The sequence below is a fragment of the Leuresthes tenuis genome, unplaced genomic scaffold (assembly GCF_036924035.1).
Source record: "Leuresthes tenuis unplaced genomic scaffold, fLeuTen1.0.hap1 SCAF_22, whole genome shotgun sequence".
Taxonomy (NCBI): Eukaryota; Metazoa; Chordata; class Actinopteri; order Atheriniformes; family Atherinopsidae; genus Leuresthes; species Leuresthes tenuis.
In genome coordinates, this window is record NW_027325376.1 from 8,374,989 (window position 1) to 8,391,592 (window position 16,604).

Genomic DNA, 16,604 nt, shown 5'->3' on the forward strand with positions numbered 1-16,604 from the left:
TTTCAATTAGGTTTTCACAAATATTTCACATAAAAGCTTCATTCATTCATTTCATTTTGCAAACTTGCGGCTGCAAAATACAAGCATTACCATTGCTGCCACAAATTATTCTGACAGCGAGAAACATACACGATGGTGTTGCAAATCTAAGTCCTATATTTACTTTTAGTTTTCAACCAAATCTTGAGGGAATGTGTGTGTTTTTATAAGCCGACTGTCTGCTGACTGGTGCTGGACAGGCAGAGTGGGGTTGGTTTATCAGAGCCTTCCCCTGAGGAATTCTGTACAGGTTGGAAACTGTGTCACTGGATCCTTGATCTGCGGCGGCTCTGGGGTGCAAGACACCAGACCATACAAAGCACAATAAAGACCCCCTCCCCTTAAAATAAATCAATCAGTTATTTATTAATTTATTCTAGAAAGCATGCAGAAATGTAAAATAGAAAAACTAAGAATATACAACGCCTCAAACACAACTTTTTTTATTGTTACTGGTATCGTTGCCGTATTTTCTCCAAATATGATTTGTACTTTATGTATGATAGTATACACATAAAGTTTGTCAATGATATAATGAAAATACAAGATATTATCAGATATCAAAAGGATATGCCAATTTATTATTTTTTAATGTATAATTTTCAGGTTTGAAATAAAGCATTCATTCAGTCCTCCCTATCCACCTCAGGTCCAACGTAACTTTCTACAAAAAAAGAAATTATCTTTTTTTTGCTTATCATCTCTTTTCGTTACAGAATATGCTGATCACCGCAAGACAACAACAAAATAAAAGCAAAACTTACTGCAGGGAGGAGCATGCTTACCTTTCTTCACATCTCGTGCAAGCCTGAATGCTCCTGTCGACTCCTGTAGCTCCTACACAGCTCATCGAAAGTCAACTTAAACGTACAAGTCTCTGTAAAGAATTCATTGGTTACACCAGAAATGATATTGAAATATTTATTACAGCTTATGAAATCACTGCTTCTATTGTAAAGCAGAGCAGAGCATACAGAGCACATCCACAGTTGCTGGGCCAAATTTACTTGGCACTAAAATGGACAGTGATCTAATGAGGGATATTAACTGATAACTTAAGAAAAATAAAATAAAATAAAAAAAAGACTTCACTCTTTGAATGTCCTTAGCTCTTATCCATATAGAAGTGTACCAAGACCCGGACAACACACCAAAACTTTCCTCAAAACTACATGATGAATCTCAATCAGTAATTTATTTGTTGGCAAACACTGTTACAACAAATATCAATTATGAGGTCTTTCGACTTGGAAACCAATACAAAAAAGAAATAAATAAAAAAGCCATTATCGTAACCGATAATATAAACCTCTTTGTGCCACTAAAATTACTTTCATCTTTTGTTTCATTATTGTTTTTAACAAATAAATAAATACATTTTCTCACTGAAGAAGACAAAGAAACAGTATCTTCAGTTTTTTCTTGCTCCAAAAGCTTTTTCTTTAATAAGTAAAACAGCCAACTTTGATTTTTTTTTCTTTGTTCTTGTTGTTGTTTTTGTACAAGTGCCTGGTGCTATTCAAGGTTCAATTCGTCCTGTTTCTGAGAAGCACAAGCATATTCAGAATGCCAACATAAATGCAGAATTCCCTATAAACCTTTATGAGAGACACTTCCTGATTCTGTATGCTTGACAATCTGCTTTCTACACAGGAGGGAAAAAAGAAAAGGGAGGGAAATCAAACAGAACCTGAAAACTGACCTGAAAACAAAATGAATGCATTTCACATTTATGCCTGCACAATAAGTGTGTTCTTCTTACATTTTTTTTTTCCCCACTTTGTTCCTATTTAGATCGTCGTTTCTCGGGAAAGTGATAAAACAGAAAACCAGACTGGTACCAGAGACCAAGGGAGGCCACCACAACAGAACGAAACTGTCCCTAATCACTACATTTACAGAGACAAACGGTTTGCTCAGAACAAAAGAAAAAAAAAAAGAAAAAGAAAAAAGCATACCATTATGTGCAATGCTAGTTATCTGTACAGTTACATAGAAATATGTCATAATTCTCTTATTAGTTTTTTTCTCCCCGTTTTAACAACTGTTATTACAGTAAAATGAATGGAAAAACAGAACAGCTATGCTTAAAAGCATACGATCAATAATTCCTTTATTGTGTGTGTGTGTGTGTGTGTGTTTGTGTGTGCATGTTCTTTTTCCTTTTTTTTCATTGAAGGGACATCTCAGCAAACAAAATGTGCTGCAACTCACCAAAGAGGAAGAAAATCTTTCAAAAAGTCAATATAGATACAGAAGTGTAATAAAATAGTCCTTTTTTTAAATTTGCCATTTATTCTGGAGAAGTCCATAGTTCAGACTTTGAGACTATCCAGTTCCTCTTGACTGTCAGTCCTAAAAATCTCGAGCGAGTTAATTGTCTCTTTTCACAATGAGACAAAACACGCCAAACCACAGAAGGTTTTGAAGTGGGAGGGAGGCGGGGGACACAACATCGACATCCTGCAATGTCTAACCAAATTTAGTCACATATTAGCCCCCATGTTCTAGCTATTTCAATCCTGTTCGTGGACAGTCACAGAGAGAGTACAGCTCTGCCTCAGTCTTCGGGACACGATAAAAAGAAAGGCTACCACTGCCAACAACGGATGGCGCAATAGAACACAGGGAAGAGAAGAGGACTGGGGGTGTAGATGGAATACAGGTGTGTTGGTTGAGGGAGAGGAGGGGTGTCTGGGCCTATAGGCTGGTGACCAGGTGCGAAGGCTCCTGGTGGGCCTCTTCTGGAGATGAATCCTCTCTGTTAGGTGGAACAATGAAGCCATCACTGCTGCCTCGCCCTAGCTGGTAGTAGGAGTGCAGCTGATGGAGGTGGTTACGGGAGCCCAGGTTGGGCATACTTTTGTAGTAAACATCGTCAGAGCTGGCCTCCGGGCTCTTGGCATCCCCACCCTCCTTTGAGCCGTCAGCAGATTCTGCAGACACATCAGGTAGGCCGGGCAGCATGGGCATGCTGGTGTAGAGGGAGTCTCTCTGGTGGCTGTGGCAGGGTGACGAGCTCTCGTCGTCAGTGTGCTCGTTATTAAGTAAAGGAAAGAAACTCTCGCTGTTTTCCTGGGGGATCCTCCTTCTAGACGAGGAGGTGGTCGTAGTGGTGGCGGCGGAAGAGAAGGGATGGTGGGGCAGCGGAAGGGGTGGTGGCATTGACTGGTGGAGGTGATTGTGAAGGTTGTCCACCGCCTGCAGGGTTGGGGGCGGCCTTTGTGGCAGCAGTGGGGCGTTTGACTCCTCGCGTATTAACTCCAGGCCCAGGCCCTCATCGTGGTGAGGACCAAAGGTGGAGTGATCATCCATGCTCAGCGCGACATTCATGCCCATCCCCATTCCCAAGCCCATCCCGTAACCACTGTCCTTGCCACCGTTGCTAACATTATTGACCAGCTTATTCATGAGGTTCCGGTTCTGCTCGTTTGAGCGCTCGTGGGAATTGTTGAGGTAAGAGGGGATATAATTGGAGGTGAGCTCTTTCAGAATCTTCTTTTCCAGGGTGGTCTCCTTGTGGTTGTAGCCCCGATCAATGATCTGGACGCAGTCACTCATGTACTCAGCGCTGGCAATGCTGTAACTGTTGCCATGGTTACCATTCAGTGGTAGAGTATCCATGACACTTGTATCCCGGGCATTGTTCAGGATTCCCTCTGGAACGAGACACATGGATTGGGGGGAGGGGAGGGGAGGGGTATAGAGTGAGCAAATGTGAAACTCTGGTGAGGTTTAACCACCACAGACACAGGTCAGCCACTTTTGCAAACACATTTAAATGCACACACCAAATTCTTTAGCCTCTTTACTCTGAAAAATGCTCAGCCATTAAAATACAAACAGAAACAACGTCCTATATAGTTTGGATAATAACAAAAAATAAAAATAGTATTCACATTCAAGGCCTGCAAATGAGAGCATCCACTTACCTTGTAGCATAACTTAATTCATTTTTTTTTTTTGGACTCGGATATATGACAGGGATGAAACACTAATATATGTGCAACACAAAAAACCCACAAACCTCTACCACAGCACAAAAACACAAAGCTTATGCAAGCAAACAAAGACAATAAAAAAATAATAAATCAAAGCCATGCAATTCCCTCTTCAAGTGTACCAAAACCCAGAGCTGGAAATTTAGGGCCCCGGCCATATTGTCCCATATGAGCACTGCAATTTCATTATTTATTTTGTATATGCTTCATCCACGTACACGCAGCCAGCTGTCTCTTTAAAAATAAACTAGTTCAAATATCTCAGAATGGTACCACGCTGACAGGAAGGAGACTTTCTGTTCTGTCTGTTGCACTAACATGTAGCTTTCATATTTCATCATATTAACCATGCTATCAACATCAAAGCAAATGTCCGTATGTAATTCAAACTACCTCAGACAAGGCCATTCAGCTTGTTAAAAGTGTCAAGTTCTCACTCTGACCTCTTGAAAATTTGACAGGAAACATCTCTCAGACCTTCCAATGCAACAAATTGATCAAAGTGAATTGTAAAAATGTAATATGAAAAAAAAAGTGTGTGAACAAAGGCACAATGCTAGAATGAGATTACAGATCAATTCATGTTGACGTGCCTTATAAAACTTTGAGGCGAATCTCAATATAAAAACTGTAATTGGAATAATGCATTCCAAATATGTCATCCCTCAGGCCTTGAGTATTTGACTGTATGAGGCATCAAATGCCTCCCTAATCATCCAAATCACTCCTATAAGCAGTGGAATCTGTGACTTAAACATATTTTCAGGTCTGCCTGTAACTGTAAGAGGCCTAATTTCACAAAGGAACCATGACTTCAAAAGGGAATGACGTTGTTTTCATAACCCCTTTTGTCAGCATTGAGTAGAAAGAAAGTAAAGCCAAAGTCAATTACATTTGATAAGCAATGTTTAGTTTGACTCCCATACTTGTCTCTCTGTAGGGCTCTTTTAGGGACAGCATGAGGGAAAGGAAAGAAGAAAACACAATAAGCATAACAATGACAGGTAGAAAGAGAAAAGTGCACATACAGTATGCTGATGACGCATCAAGAAAATGTTTTGGACTGCAGTTGTTTCATGTCAGCAGGTACATTTTGTAAGCTTGCAGATAGAACTTTGATATATCTCTTGACAAATGTATAAAAAAGATGCTTTGCTATAACGCAGAATCCTGTGGGTAAACATGGCAAAGGTCCTTGAGTGTCAGTGCACCAATAAATCTTTTGATGCATTAGCATTTTCATTCCTCCAGATATTTCTTTTCCATCTGTGGCGATGTAAGTGAATTATAGCCCTCCATCATAAGCTCCAATGTATTGCATACATAAATTATCCACTGATCAAAGCTCTCCGTTAGTTTTTATCTCAGTTTTACATGAGTTTCCCAGATTTAAAGACTCACAAAAATACAGCAATTTTATACTGACTGCTGAGAGCTGCAATACGGATAATACAATAAGAACAGCACTGCACAGATTAAAAAAAAAAAGACTTAAATAGTCAGATGTAAGCAGAGTAAAGCAGATAGACTGCTTGTTGATCAGAAATGGTTCGAACCTGTGACTCACGCTATTTGTGATTTTTATTATTTGTGGATGGTATAAAATGAACGGCAACCATGATGCTCGTGCTAGTCTCTTCGACATGATAAAACTGATTTGTATTGTACATTTCAATGATGTTTGTAACAAAACAACAGCAGCAGCATTCAAAGGATGAAATGCTGGAACTAAAGAAGAGACAGCAGACATGACACACAAGCTTCACTGACAACATTAGAGCACATTTAGAATAAATGACTGGTGATGTATCTGGCTCCCCCTGGGACACCTAATCTCAATTTCAAAGGATTTCTTCATTGTTACAGTATGTGTTGGCCAAACAGCCAAGAGAGAGCGGGACTTATGTAACTGAACAGCACAATCTTACCAGGAGCCAAGATACACCGCCAGTGAAAAACCCCAGAGCAAAACAAAGCTGTGGGATTTTTGTGTTAAAGCTATAAGCTCTGTAAGGGCTAACATAATACATTGAGAGCAGTGTTTTTCTTTTTTTTTTCTTTTATTCCCTTTTTGTTTAATTAAAGACCTGTAAAAACTCTCATGGGCGAATACTGGCATTTCAGCTTGGTGGAAGTTCATTACACTCAACTCTAAAATCATTAACTCCCTTTCTTTGCCAGGGTGGGTAAAACAACGTGTACCTTCTCCAGGACCAGACATGAGGGGGGTGGGGAGAAAAAAAAAAAGAGAAAAACACACTGCTCTAGCCACAATGTTAAGGAATGAAAAGAAGCCAGCACACCTTGTGTGTTGTACATGCCCAGAGGGTTGTTATAGACTGCCGATTCCCCAAGCAATGTATTATAGGGATTGTTAGTGCCATGAGGACGTAGGAGTGCATTAGGTATAAGATGGTTAGCCATAGCCCCTGGAGCAGCCAGAGAGACAGAGTGAGGCAGAGAAAAACAGAGGAGACAGAAAGGGGTGGACAAATTGAGATATTACATAGAAAGAGAATATACATATCAGTTGGGCAGATGCAGCTGAGCAGCGACAGCCATTAACTTCTAAATGATCACATGATCATTAATGCGGAGGGGGGGTTTTGTCATATGAAAGTGGTAGAGCTGAACTGATGTGGCTAATGGGGCCGATGGAACGTGTGTTAATTGTACTGCTAATGTCGGCCATTAGCGTTCTCGTGCTCCACATTTAGGCAGCGCAAACGTCGCAACAGACATAAAGTACAGAGAAGCACCGACATTGCAAACAAAACACATGTAGGATTTCTTGACTCAGATAGGACAGACTACAATAATCATCCAGGACAAGCACTGGTCTTTCAGGCTAAGAGGAATACATGAATGAAAGAGCTTGGAGCTGCTGCAGTTTACCATTTTCTAAACTCTCCTCTTGCATCCAACAGTAAAAGTTGTGAAATTAGGTATAGCAGGTTTGTCAGGGTTTAGATCTCCTATAAATATACTTGTGTTAGAAATGAGCCTTGTGAATTGCATATTGCCTCCTCTCGGAGTTAAAATAGAAAGCTTGGCAGGCACAGCAGCAGCAAAAGTGAACCTCACCAATAGCCAACTACAGCATTATTATTTTTGCTCCTGACACAGCCAATCTTATCAGCTGAAGTGGTACAATATTTTCTTTTCTCTGCAGAGCAAAGCTCAGAATTTGTTCATTCTGTTTACACTGTTGCAAAAGTAACCTTTGAATTGATTGATGTCTTCTGTTTAGTTAAGATGGTCATTACTTTGCTTTAGCTGCGTCTCCTTCACATCAACAGAGCGCAGGCTCATTTTCTACTTATGCAATGCTGCTTGTCTTTAGATTTCCGCTGCCAGGATCTTCTCCAAATGACTCATCAGTTTCCCATCCACATACGACCGCACCAAAGCAACCCTCACAGTCTGAGCCCGGTGATTAGCTGTAGATTTGAAGGCTGCAAGCTTTAACATAAATGAAAGATGTTTGTTTTTCTTCGCCGATGATAAAAATAATTTATTTCCAAGCGTGTGAATGCATTATGCGGGATCTCAAGTATGCTGAAAAAATTTGAGAGTCGCATTCATTTCCTGAGATTTTCTTCCTCTCATGTCAACATGATATGAGGCTATTATTCTCAAAGATGTCAAATTCAAGGCTTGAGAGGGCAATGCATGTCTGTGCTTCCAGTGTGCACCGTGCAAAGAACGGATAAACAGCTTTTATCTGAGGTGCAAATGCACGGCAATTAGGTCCTCCGGCAGAGAGTACTGTTCTTTTCTAATGCTCCGAATCTGTCACACAAATGAGGAAAGGTTTTTTTTTTTTTATGATCCTGTGACGCTCCCCCCACCTTTTTAGAAGTTGGTCATACATTTTTTTTTGAAGGGGCTCTAATTGCACAAGTAATTTTTCTGTTGAAGGATACTCCTTAATGACAGTTCTTTTTAAAATTTTACAATATGCTAATTTATTCTCATCTTTCAGCATCATTCACATCTTTTTCTGTGTGCGAGCTCAGTATTAATTAGGCATGTTATAAATTTGCTTTGGAAACAGAATGTTTTGATTTGAAAAAAACAAAAAAAACAAAACCCCAAAAAAAACAACAGTAATTTGCTGCTGCTGCTGCTTTGCCTAATTACAGTGTATTCTGTAAACACCAGCCCCCTTTTGAAATCTTCCAATGACAGATCCCCCACTTATTGTGTCTGAGTTGAAATTGAATATTTCCCCCAAATCACACTGATTGCATAGCAATATTCCTGAATGCTAGGATAAATGGAACATAGCAATGCTATCAAGATGATTGCGTGACTCTGCTCTCAAGAAGAGCACAGAAAAAGTGTCAGCTGCAAGCACATTCTCTCCTATGCCAAGGAGGGGGGTGGGGGAGCTTGGGCACAGACACTGCAAAGGACAAGTCAGCTAGATTTATTTGCTCTTCAACACATAATTCCTTAATAACTGCGCAGGAACAGCAGTGGATGATTTGCATCTGTTCATGATGATACTTGTGATGGCAGTATGTTCTTCCTGGCCCTCTCTTGAGCTCTTGTGGGTGTTTTGTCTATCAGATCAAATTTGGTAAGCAGCCATGGGTATAAAGGTGCATTAATAACTTCTGTGTCTGCCTTTTGTAATTATAGAAGATCAACGCAGGAGCAGCTCTCAACCTACAGTTCCACCTCCTCACCTTAATTTAGCCACTGCACAGCTGATGAAAGCTGTGTCTGTTGGTGGTGTGAAGCTGAGCGCCTAATTATTGAGATCATGACACTTCCTCACTGTGTTGAACATTAATCCATCATTGTAACTATGCATTAGCGTCTTTCCAAGCAGGTGCCCAGAGTGAATTTAGAGAGTGAGTTGTGTGGAACTAGAGCCCTCCATCAAGAGATGTGATGAGTGTAGAGAGCATTAGGGAGGCATGCCAGCAAGTACGGCATTTACAACTTGATGTCCGATGAACTCTGGTGGTAATTTTCTGTTTAAGCAGAGAGACCCTAAAGTTGGCACACTGTATGTCGCTGTCAAATGCATTGCGCTAAAATACGTTTGAATCAACATTTTCCTGAGAGCAAATTCCAAGGAATTGATTTTCAGCCCAAGATGAAGCCCAGTTTCTCTTAAGACTTTTACAGCCACATGGCACAGTATTAATAGTAAGCTGCTCTTTTTCGAACTCATCAAATGGATTGAAACTTGAATTTGATTCAATGCATGAGGATTTTCATCTACCTATGACTGTCTCTAACGCCTAATGCTTTAAGATGTTATGGTCCCTCAAATGAGAAGATGGTAGAACTGATTTGGGATTACTTAAAAATAACAGCCATAATAAACTCATTTATTTCTGTGGCAGTTATGACAGTAAAAAAGGGTTTTATCCTTTCAGCCTGGCATTCATAATTAAGTTTCTTTCATCCAAAGAAAAATGCAGGCAAAAATTTCCACTGCATTTGACAGCAATTATGTTGCATCCCATTTCTTGCATTCCAAAACCTGATTCAGCAAGTGAAAATGATTAAAAATCAAGTGGAAAAATGCATACAAGAATTTAAGGCAAAACTGTTGTGAAATGATTGATTTGCTTTACAAATCTTGTTTGAAAGCTTCACATGTTGTTGGAAAAAAAAATGTTTTGAACTCTGCAATGACCTTGTTTCATACAAAGAATCACTCGTAGTAAAAAAAAGAACTAACACTGAAATGTTTCTCGTATTTGTCTGAAAGATTGAGGTGAAAGCCAGTGTTTGAAACCACTAATTCCTACAGGACAAAGTACCTCGGTTGAGTGATGCAGAGCTGTTGATGTCGCCGGTCATAAAAGAGGACTCTGACTGCTTTCTGACTGTGTCATTCCACATACGACGGATGCGGCTCTGCAAAGATATACATCATGTCAGTACACATTAAAATATTCATTTTGTGCTGTCAGTAATGCAAACTAGTGCATAGTTGCCTACATTTTAACACCGTTTTTGAAAAAAAAACACAAAAAAAACCAGACTTTAAGCTTTTTAATCTAGTTTTTGAATCATGAAGTGTCAGCTGTAGGGATAAGTAACCCCTGATTAAAAATGAGCTGTAGTTCTGGAATACGGCAAGTCAATAATAAAGTCATCAGTCAAGCATTCTGAATCACTGTCTTGGGTTGCAAAGGCTCCATCCAAGAGGGTTCATCCTAGTTAATTATGACAGAGTCCCATGGGCCGTTGCACAAGCTAAAGATCTGGATATCCATCTAGAGAGCTCCATAATTTTTATCCTGTGCCAGAGTGGCTTGGCAGAAGATTTCAGATTAATACGGATTAATATATAAGAAGTTGGTGATACCGAAAAGCAAACCATCCACTTCTCCAAATGCATCTGTAATCATCCCCTGATTTATTTGTGAGCCTTCCAGTTCTCCAGTCTTCATCTTAGCTTAACAACCATACCTGTTTCATCTGTCTGCTTTTATTAAAATCTCTCCCATTTCACTGCTTCAACCTCTACAACTCCACCAATAATAGTGACAAGACTCCACTTAAAGCTCCCTCGGGGGACCTCTGCCTATATGCGAGTTGCAGGGTCAGAGCCTTATAAATCTACCTAATCGATAGGGGTCAACTGTAATCTTTTAATTAAATAAAGCTCGTTAATTTCAATGACTTAACTGCAGTTAAATCCACGTGTGCGCACAGATTTCTAATGTATTTTGGATGGACTTGTTTTTCTAGGTTTTATCACCAAATAAAGAGGCCTATTATACCGTTATCATGGTTAAACTTTTCCTTTTCCTACAGTCTCTGTGGCCACTCATGTTTCCCGCCACTGTATTCTCAGATCACTGCAACTGATACATTGACAGAGAAACACCAAAACTGATAATAATAATGTTAGAAAACCCATTTGTCTCATTATGTAATAGATAAAAAATGATCTCTTAACAATAAATGGAAAGCTGGCTCTGACCCCTGACTCAGCTTTGAAGCATCATCTTTCCAACTGTCATCCTAAAAAAAAAACAAAGCATGATAGAAAAGCTGTCTGAAAACTAATAATGACAGGGCAGCTGTAAAAGCAAATGAGGCAATGCTTTTAGGAGTGTTTGTCTTCTTCAACACCTCACAGACAGGTGCCAGTTCGATTAAGTCAACGCAACCTCCATTAACTCAACCTGAAGCAACTGTTCCTGAATTTCACAATGGCCAGGACATTTTTATTGAGGCCTGTTTTTAATTTTGAATCAACCCAAGATAACACACAGCTCATATATTCTAAGTGGAACATATATGGCACAGACACAGCTGACCTCATTAACATATTGCGTAACATGTCGTCCAAAGAACTGGGGACACAGATGGGTTGGAAACTGCCATTAGCTCCATTTTATTTATTTATTTTTCTTTTTGGAAGGAACTAAATCTTGAGCCGACGGTTTGAATGTACTTTGCTGATTACACTTTCATTTAGATGCCTCAGAGTTAGCACTAAACAGCCAGATCTATCTGAGTGCTTCCATTCTCATCTGGTTCGTATGAAGAAACTGCACATGAGGTTCGAGCCTGCTTATCAAAGCGCTGTATATAATTAAATGCTTTGATCTGTATGCAGAATCCAGCTTGTATCGTGGGATGCCACAGCATGCTTGACTCTAAGGACTATTTATAATTGAACACTGGGAGGAAATCACACTCTTTGGAATATGATGTTCAATTACAGTGTATCATGGCTATTTATCCCATATATCAAGTCAATGTGGGAGGAATGCATTAATGCATTTAAATCACATGGGGACTTACCACATGTGCACATAATTCACAAATTTTGAAAGAGATAGTTAAAGTTACAAGAAGGGATAAAACGAGTTACAGTCAGGCGGCTACTTACAAAAACACAATAATAAAATGTGTGATAAACGTATCAGACATTGCCACAGGATCTCTCACAGAGAAAGGTTCTAAGAAGGTATTTGAAGGTAGCTACAGTCTTGGTGTGTCTGATTTTAATGGGGAAAAAATTCCACATGACGGGGGCCCAATCTCCCTTTGTCACAAACTGTGATTGGGAAAAATTAGTAGGGCAGCATCTGTAGATCTCAGTGCTCGAAGGGAACATACCCATCAAAAGGTCTGAGATGTATGTTTGGGCAAGACCTTTTAAGGGTTTGAAGGTGGTGACCAATGGGACTGATTTGGGAAACTCAGAGAATAACCACTGACTTCTCATAATTTAATTTAAGGAAATTTTGGGGGCATCCAGGATATAAAGGTAGAATAACAATTTATGAGATTAGCAAGGCTACTGGGATCTGTAAGTTTTATTGGCATGTATGCTCAGAGTTATCATTGTAAAAATTATCATTTTTATAATGCTCTTGAATAAGCTGGCCGACAGGTACTGTGTAAATAAAAGACAAAATCGGGCCAAGGACTGAGCCCTGTGGTATGCCACAAGGCAGCTGAGCCATTTAAGCGTTTAAGTTATTCAGAGTTAGCAAAGAGTTCTGTTAGAAAATATATGGGCATGACAAACTAAGAGCCAAATTGTCAATTCCAAACCAGCACTCTGCATTGTGCAGGAGGATGCTGTGATCGACAGTATCAAAGAAAGGACTTAAATCTAAAATAATTTAATTTGAGCAATCTCCTTTTTTTCATGACACTGCTCGCCTTAAGAAGAGCTGTAAATCTAGACTTGAAGCTGTTAAAAAACATTTAATTCATAAGCGATATCAGCTGTGCTGAGATGACTTTATCCAGACCCACAGTTTGTTTCTTCCTGCAGTTACTTAAAGCTAAGGGGTTCAAATTAGGTTTCTTTTGCAGAGAATGAAAATTAGCATGTTAAAACTATCTGGAAATATTAAATTATTTATTTATTCTTTTAAATTTAAGGCAACAAGGTCATGTGCTGTAGTTACTTGACATTTATCAAACATACATACAGACCAGAGGGTTCTATTTTCTGCATTATCTAGGATCAAGTGTCCTCTTTCCTCTAACTACACCAGCTGGAAAGCATGTATATACTCTATAATTAGATACATTTTATTGGTCATGCATACAGGAGAAAGCATCAGTTGGCTGGATTTCTTTGAAAGAAAACCAGTAATTTGGGCAGGTGGAGATTTGTAAGATCATACTAAAAAGAGAAAATGTAGAAAACATTTTTTGAACCTGTGACCCTGTAGAATAACGTCCTGGAGCCCGAGAGGCAGCACCTTTCACAGAGCCAATGGAGCTATCAACACTTTTGCCACTGCAGCAGTGAGTACGCAGGCATTTGCCATACTCCTTACGCACCTATAGAAAACAGGCACATACAGGTATATCACATTTACACAACATCTCATTGCAATTCCCGTCTGCCACATTTACTCAATCTTTTCTGTTTGCCAATACAATGAATCCAATTTCATGCTTTGTTAGATGATGTAGCACAATTATACTTAGTACTGTAAGAACAGTTAAACCTATTATTTAGGAGTAAAGTTATAGCTTAGGGACTTATCTGTACCTTCTTCTGCAGCACACAGTGGAAGATGAAAATAAACATTCCCTGGAGGGAATTGAAGATGGTGAAGAGGTAAGCCATGACCACAGTGCTCTCATTGACATACATCAGGCCAAAGGCCCAGGTCAGGCCCAGCAGGCACAGCAAGGCAATGGCTCCAATCACCCATGATCTGTGGGGGGAACAAAAAGCCATAATACAAACCATTTGAAACAATTTTTTTGTGCGTGCCAAAGATATTCCTGAAAAATGGATTATATTTGAGAGGATTGAACTAAAATGCTAAAGGAGATGGCTGATTTGATTTTACCAACGTTTTAACTAGAAGATGACAAATCACCAAACAAATGAAAATGGGAAGAAAATGTGACAAAGAACAATGGAGTTAATCTACATTCATAGCTTTTTTTCTGTTTCCTTTGCAGTCTTTCAAACGACGTCGCTGACTACTTGAGAATCCTCACAGAAGACCACATTTATATTTGCAAAGATGGTCTGCATACACACCAGAGAAACAACATTCAGAGGAAGAAAATATTCAAAAAAGTTGAACTTTACATGTTGGATTCCCTTGCATAATACTTTAAAAGTATCTTGACAATTTTTACTGAGACTAAAGGTTTAACTTAGATAAATGTCCATGAAAATACACAGTCTCTTGAGAATGAAAGGCTATTTCCTTGTGCTGGCACACTGCATAGACAAGTGTTTATTTTTTCTTCTTCATCTGCATTCCTTTGACATTTTGGTGACATCCTGTGTGGTGCAGTAAGTGAGGCAAAATCAAGATTAACATCTGATTCATGTCAGAGTCTGTTATCCACAGCCAGATCCTCAATTTGAGCAGCTCGAATATCCATCCAATAACTTCCATCTAAAGGAGGCAAAGTTGTTGTTTTTTTCTGGAGCCTTGGAATAAAATTGCACAAATTGTTACCCTTACATTATGATCATCAGAATAATAAGGTTACCTCATATCAATACAAAGCAAACAACACTATGCTGTTTAAATAATGTCAAACTTTTTAGGTAGTTTTCACATCAGTCATTGGTTATACGAGGCTTCTTGTTTCCATGTTTATGAGATACAAATGAACAGAAACATCAAGAGATGCAGGCATTTTTAGGATGAGCGGCATGACACAACATGATGAGGTTAATGAGAATGATCACATGGTCACATAACAGTTATGGTTAAACTTCCAGCTAGTGTAACCACAAATCGGCCTGGGGCCTTTATCTACTACGATGGCTTAGGCTACAAGGCTTTTATAAGGAGTAGGACTTCAATGCCTATTTTGACTCGATAAAAACCCTCCTATTCTTACCGGAGCTTTCTTACTTGAAACCATTTGCAACAGCTGACTTGAAAGATTCAAAGTGGTTCAGAAAGATATAATCAAACAGCACCATTGTTGTATAATTATACATTTCTACATTGCTACAAACAGCATAATTATTTTATAATCATGTGTATAATCACGCATCAAAAACATGGCAGATGCTTGGTGTTTTTAATTCTCAGAAAATCAGATAATAATAATCTTATATGGTAAGAGAAACAACAGTAAAAGTTACCTCCTAAATGAGATTACCGCCAGCTTTGGTTTCGACCAATCACTTGACCACATTTTGAGCACTGTCTTCATGTGCTAATTCAGTGTTACCTCCAGCTGATAAATGTGAGAACCACATCTATGTTGTAGTACTAATATTTCCATACAGTGGACTGTGAAGATACACGTGCCATTTAAATATACATCATACATTGTCACATCTGTAGGCTATGTATATCTAGGACTGGAGTACTGTGGGCTTACTAATGCAGCTTTCAAAATGACTGAGTGCTCCACTATTAATCATGTTAATGATTCAGGGAGGAAGCCAGATGGATTTAGGTGCTGATTTCTTCATACGGGGGAGGAAATGAAAGATGGCAGTGTAGGAAAATGACCCATTCAAGTTTGTCTTACTTGATCTCAGGTTCATAATCCTGATAGCTGAGCAACATGAAGAGAACAGAAATATAGAAAGCAGAAATAAATGAATCGCATAAAATAATGGGGTTGTAATCCAAAATGCGAGGCTATATAAGCACAATGTGCAAATTAAGACACAGAGAGGGAAACAATGCATGGAGAAGGAAGATGGTTTACTTGGCAGAAAGGGATTAACGCTCCATACACAGCAACAACATCCAAACATCAAGACCAGGCATTCATACATTTGAAGAAGGATTTGATAGTGATATTCAGGTGCTCACCACAATTATCTAATTTCAAAGAGGTATCTTGTTGTCCTCATAAATGCTGGCAGAATTTAGCATTTAAGCTGTTCTAAATAGGCCAGGTGTGCGGCAAAATAAATGATTTATGAATTCACCAAGGAGAACATTAAACATAATTTTCCCAGGGCTGTCTAAGTGACCTGGTGGGAGAGGTGCTTCATCAAGGCAACTGCTCCTGGATTGGACATGGAAACACAAGCAGTGAGCCTAAAAGAAACCAAAATATTGTCCTCTCCATCGTGGCAGTTTTGTTCGAAGGATGGTGGATTATAGAGACACACAAGGTCATAAGAAATGCATCATGAGAGAGGACAGGATATGAAGATGCTGTATGACTCATAGCAGAACATGGCATATATCCTTTTGGAGTTATCAGATATAAACTTGGGATGATTTTGACAACTGCATGATAGGAGCCTGGAGGCCACACTTAAGAGACTGCATAACAGTCACTGGAAAGCATAGAGACCGCCTTTCATTTGAGTCCTGTCACAACTTCTGCCACAAAGCCACTGATACAATATCACTTATTGATGATCCTCTCATATTCTCAGCATGATTAGGTAGACAGTTTTGTGAAATGCATGCTATCAAGGAATAATTCTGACAAAATGTGGATTTTTGACAGAGTGCATGGGGGTAGCTTTTGTTTGAGTGCCGGGTGAGAAGTACGACTTTGGAGATTTGAAAATTTTCTTCCAGAAAATTGTGAACGGCAGACACTAACTTTTGTCCAATTGTATGTATGAATGTGAACTGTTTTTGCAAATATCCT

General features: G+C 39.2%; 1 protein-coding gene across 2 annotated transcripts in view; it reads right to left on the reverse strand.

Moving 5' to 3' along the window:
* Nucleotides 1-946: 946 nt before the first annotated feature.
* Nucleotides 947-16,604, reverse strand: part of LOC140281739 (adhesion G protein-coupled receptor L3-like) — a 210,075-nt gene continuing 194,417 nt past the window's right edge. The window contains exons 19-24 of one of the 2 annotated variants that reach the window (XM_072376227.1): nt 13,546-13,714; nt 13,206-13,331; nt 9,827-9,923; nt 6,344-6,469; nt 4,967-4,984; nt 947-3,698 (exon numbers count right to left, since the gene is read on the reverse strand). In XM_072376227.1, the coding sequence (XP_072232328.1) occupies nt 2,740-3,698; nt 4,967-4,984; nt 6,344-6,469; nt 9,827-9,923; nt 13,206-13,331; nt 13,546-13,714 (1,495 nt within the window). In that variant the 3' untranslated portion in view covers nt 947-2,739. The remainder of the gene's footprint in view (nt 3,699-4,966; nt 4,985-6,343; nt 6,470-9,826; nt 9,924-13,205; nt 13,332-13,545; nt 13,715-16,604) is intronic. The other variant, XM_072376228.1, reaches the window with a different exon arrangement.